Source organism: Rhincodon typus, chromosome 47, assembly GCF_021869965.1.
Source record: "Rhincodon typus isolate 14 chromosome 47, sRhiTyp1.1, whole genome shotgun sequence".
NCBI classification, from domain to species: domain Eukaryota; kingdom Metazoa; phylum Chordata; class Chondrichthyes; order Orectolobiformes; family Rhincodontidae; genus Rhincodon; species Rhincodon typus.
The window spans coordinates 8,663,468-8,668,826 of record NC_063378.1 but is presented as its reverse complement, the minus strand read 5'-3'; the positions used below and the strand labels follow the sequence as shown (position 1 = coordinate 8,668,826).

The 5,359-nt window shown below is 49.3% G+C and overlaps 1 protein-coding gene across 1 annotated transcript in view; it reads left to right on the top strand.

The window, feature by feature from the left end:
• LOC125487935 (carcinoembryonic antigen-related cell adhesion molecule 2-like) overlaps nucleotides 1-5,037 on the top strand; it is a 19,700-nt gene extending 14,663 nt beyond the window's left edge. Inside the window, exon 6 of the mRNA XM_048620595.1 lies at nucleotides 4,988-5,037. Within this exon, the coding sequence (XP_048476552.1) occupies nucleotides 4,988-5,037 (50 nt within the window). The remainder of the gene's footprint in view (nucleotides 1-4,987) is intronic.
• The last annotated feature ends 322 nt before the right edge of the window (nucleotides 5,038-5,359 follow it).

Here is a 5,359-nt window from a genome sequence, read left to right as displayed (position 1 = left end):
GCACATCCCTGGGCACTATGGGTAATTTAGCACGGCCATTCCACCCTAACCTGCACATCCTTGGGCACTATGGGTAATTTAGCATGGCCAATCCACCCTAGCCTGCACATCCCTCGGCACTATGGGTAATTTAGCATGGCCGACCCACCCTAACCCGCACATCCCCGGGCACTATGGGTAATTTAGCATGGCCAATCCACCCTAACCTGCGCATCCCTGGGCTCTATGGGTAATTTAGCATGGCCAATCCATCCTAACCTGCACATCCCTGGGCACTATGGGTAATTTAGCACAGCCAATCCATCCTAACCTGCACATCCCTGGGCACTATGGGTAATTTAGCACGGCCAACCCACCCTAACCCGCACATCCCTGGGCACTATGGGTAATTTAGCACGGCCAATCCACCCTAACCCGCACACCTTTGGACTGTGGGAGGAGACCGGAGCACCCGGAGGAAACCCACGCAGACACGGGGAGAATGTGCAAACTCCACACAGACAGTTGCCCGAGGGTGGGATCGAACCCGGGTCCCTGGCACTGTGAGGCAGCAGTGCTAACCACTGAGCCACAACCCCCGAAAATAGCCCCAGCCTATTCAGCCTCTCCCTGTAGCTCAAACCCTCCAAACCTGGCAACTTCCTTATAAATTCTTTTCTGAACCCTTTCAAGTTTAATAACGTCCTTCCTATAAGAGGGCGACCAGAACTGGACACAGTATTCCAGAAGTGTCAAACTCGTACATTCTGGTTCATGGTGAGGCCTACATTTTGGGTGATTGGTAAAGGTTAGGGTTAAGTTTTGGGTTAGCTGATAGGGAGAAACTGCTCCCATTTGTAAAAGGAACCAGAATGAGAGGGGCACAGAGTGAAAGCAACGTGTGAAAGGGTGAGGTGAGGGGGAATAACATTTCCACCCAGCGAGAGGTTCGGGTGTTGGGAATGTGTTGGAGGCAGGTTCAGCTGAGGCACTAGAGAGGGGCATTGGATGGTTATTTTGATACGAACACCTTGCAGGGATATGGGGAATAAAGCACTCAGTGATAGAACCAGTGCAGCCACGATGGGCTGAATGGCCTCGTCTGTTACATATCAATTCTGTGGTTCCTCTCCAACATTGCTCAAACCTTCAAGTATAGGGGTTGGGACATCACATTGAGTTGTACGGGACGTTGGTGAGACCTCTTCTGGAGCACTGTGTCCAGTTCTGTTCTCCCAGTTATAGGAAGGATATTATTAAACTGGAGAGGGTCCAGAAAAGATTTACCAGGATGTTGCTGGGAATGGAGGATGTGAGATATAGAGAGAGGCTGGGACTTTTTTCGCTGGAGTGTAGGAGATTGAGAGGTTTATAAAATCACGAGGGGCATAGATAGGGTGAATGGGAGGTGTCTTTTCCCTTGGGTAGCGGGGTTTCAAGACTTTTTAAGGTAAGAGGAGAAAGATTTAAAAAAGACATGAGGGGAAACTTTTTTTACGCAGTTTGTGTGTGGAATGAACTTCCAGAGAAAGTGGTGGATGTGGGTACAGCTACAACGTTTAAAAGACATTTGGATAAGTACATGAACAGGAAAGGTTTGGAGGGATATGGGCCAGGAGCAGGCAGGTGGGACTCGGTTAGTTTGGGATTATGGTCAGCATGGACTGGTTGGATGAAAGGGTCCACTTCTGACTCTATAACATCGATTTGTCCTCCTAAGTGTTCCTTTCTAACGCAGCGCTCCTAACGTACCTCAGAGCTGTGTGTGAATGAAATATCTACCAGAGCATACACCAGCCCCTTTTTAACTTTTCAAACACAAGCACCTTTATATCTTGTACAAGTTAATTGTTCTACAATGATCGCTGAAAGGTACTAGGGGTAAGAAAAAGACATTATGCCACAAAATCCATCGACAAATGTTGATATGGGGTAACTACGGGGATGAAAGTGATCATACCTTTTCAGGACCTGGTAACGGGGTTAGGGGGACCACAGTCGCTTGCGGATTTCTCCCGAGAAAAATGGAAACTCCAAGTCGGGTTGAACAGACGCAGTCGAATAGTTGCAGGTTCTGCCCTTAGTGTCACTGAGCAGACCAAGTTTCTGGGAGTGAGTGAGGGGTCATCCTCGGACGCCGATGGTGTAGGATCTGAGCGGCTTGGCTCAGTCTAGCAGTCATTCCTGTAGTTTAGTATCCATCTCTCTTGTGTGCAAGGCCAGAAATCACGCGACACCAGGTTATAGTCCAGTAGGTTCATTTGAAAACACAGGCTTTTGGAGCGTAGCCCCTTCTTCGGGTAAAGACTTCACCCATTATGGGGCTATGCTCCTAAAGCTTGTGTTTTCAAATAAACCTGTTGGACTATAACCCGGCGTCATAAGATTTCTGACCTTGTCCATCCAGTCCAACACTGACACCTCCTCATCTCTTGTGTGTGAACGGGCCTATTGTTAGTCTGGGGTTAGATGAACCAGCCACCCTCCCAGCGCTGTCTTTAAACCATGAGACCATGAGATATGGGAGCAACATTAGGCCGCTCGGCCCATCAAGTCTGCTGCACCATTCGATCATGGCTGATATGTTCCTCAACCCCATTCTCCAGCCTTCTCCCTCCATCCCTTCACTAATCAGGAACCTATCTATCTCTGTCTTAAACACACTCAATGATTTGCCCTCCCCAGCCCCCTCTGTGGGAATGTGTCCCACAGATTCACCCCCATCTGGCTGAAGAAATTCCTCCCCGTCTCAGCTCTAAAGGGTCGTCCCTTCACCCTGAGGTTGTCCCCTCGGGTCCCAGTCTCTCCCACTGGTGGAGACATCTTCTCCATGTCAGCTCTATCCAGGCCCCTCAGTATTCTCTAAGTTTCAATCAGATACTGTCTCATCCTTCTGAACTCCATCGAGTGCAGAGCCAGGCTCCTCATAAGACAAGCCTTGGGATCACTCTTGTAAACCTCCACTTAACACCGCGCCCCCTCTCCAAGGCTGGCACATCCTTCCTTAGATACGGGGCCCAAAATTGCTTACAATATTCCAAACGCAGTCTGACCAGAGCCTTATACAGCCTCAGCAGTACACCCCTGCTCTTGTAACCCAGCCTTCGTGAAACAAATTGCATTTGTGTAACTGCCAACTGAACCTGCACGTTATCACACGAAGAGAATCTTGAACTAGGACACTAATGTCACTGTGTCCTTCAGATTTTTGAAGCTTTAACCCGCTCAGAAAATAGTCTGTGCCTCTATTCTCCCGACCAGAGGTGGTCGTAGCCTGGTACTTTCTCACACCATGTTCTATCAGGCCCCTTTCTTGACCTACTCTCCCAGGCAGCTAAATGCTCTGAAATACTGACTGAATCAGTTCCGTTAATCTCAAAGCGGCAACTGCGGACCTTGGGAAACCCATTGTCCCTGAAAGCAATGGCTCTCCCATCTCCTGTCAAACAGTTCAGAACCTTTGACCCTTGCGAGGCTTGGTCAGAAGCCTGTGTTGTTGACTGTGAGAGAACGCGGTATGGTGGTCTGAACTGTCATCAGTGGGCACAGTTTTGGCAGCAGTTCAATCCGCAAGAGAGGCTGTGTGGCTTTGGATCCCAACAGTTACAAACTCAGCGATGGTAGAAACTGATGCGTCCGACATCAAGATGTGGCCAGCTGAGAAAGGATGGGTGGATGTTACCGTTAGAAGGCAGTATTTGTGCTTGGCTATCATCCCATCAGCATCCAAGTCATCATTTCAGCCAACTCCAGCGAGATGCCACCACCAGACACATGTTCCCCTCCCCTCCCATGTCCACCTTCCGCAGGGACTGTTCCCTCCAGGACACCCTGGTCCACACTTCCTTCACCCCCTCAGCCCTACGGCACCTTCCCCTGTAACCGGTGAAGGTTCAACACCTGCCCATTTACCTCCTCCCTCCCCACTATCCAAGGGCCCAAACATACTTTCCAGGTGAAGGAACACTTCACCTGCACTTCCCAGAATCTAGTCTACTGCATTCGCTGCTCACAGTGTGGTCTCCTCTACATTAGGGAAACGAAGCATAGGCTGGGTCACCGCTTCACAGAACATCTACGTTCTGCTCACAAAAAAGACTACATGTGGCCTGCCACTTTAACGCACCACCCTGCTACCTGGCCAACATCTCTGTCTCTGGTTTGCTGCAGTGTTCCTGCGAAGCTCAGCACAAGGTGGAGGAACAACACCTCATTTTCCGCTTGGGGACCCTACAGCCCTCCAGACTCAATACCGAGTTCAATAATTTTAGGAACCGAAAGAACTGCGGATGCTGTAAATCAGGAACAAAAACAGAAGTTACTGGAAAAGCTCAGCAGATCTGGCAGCATTTGTGAAGGAAAAAAAATCAGAATTAATATTTCGGGGCGGGTGACCCTTCCTCAGAACTGATGGTGATAATTTTAGTGCCTAAACTCTCCCATGTCCTACTCCGTACCCCAAACACCAGGCCTTGTTATCACATAGCCTGCCGTTACACACCCCCTTCTTGTTAGTCACTAACAGTCCCTTTTGCTCCTATGATGCTGCTCGGCCTGCTGTGTTCATCCAGCTCTGCACCTTGTTGTCTCGGATTCTCCAGCATCTGCAGTTCCTACTATCCCCATCAATACCTTTTCACTGCCCTAGCCAGATTGTTATCTACTCCTTTGTCTGCCCAGCTGTTCTTCTATCACTGTTGGCTCTATCCCCACCTATCATTTACTCCTTACACCTCCCCATCTTCTGTATATAAACCAACATTTTCCCAGCTACCATCAGGAAGGGTCACCGGACCTGAAACGTTAACTCTGATTTCTCTCCAAAGACACTGCCAGACCTGCTGAGCTTTTCCAGCAACTTCTGTTTTTGCTGTCATGGTTGTAAGTGAAGTATTTGGAGGTCGGGGACGGCACAGGTTTAGATACGGAGTAAGGAGAGTGGCAAAAGCAGAAACTCCTGGAAAAGCGCAGCGGAATCTCAGGACTGTTGTGTTTCTGTTGTGTTCAGGGATGTGCAGGACAGCGGGACTTTTAGCGGCTGACAACGGGAAGGCGTAAGACGATGGCATTTTGGTTTCAGGGAAAGTGATCTCAGACATTCCCCAGTTGGACAATCACACTCTGGAAGATACATATCTCTCCCCAGTCCTGAAGCCTTTCCTCCCCCCTCCATGGGCTCCCCCCCTCCTCAACACATCAACAGGACCTCACCCAGACTAAGTTGGAAGGAAGGAGGAAGTTAACAATCTTAAAATTGGAGCCAGGAGGATGCAATACATGGGCTCAAAGTGAAATAAAGAACATAGAACTGTACAGCACAGTACAGGCCCTTCGGCCCACGATGTTGTGCCGAACTTTTACCCTAAACCTAAGGTCTATC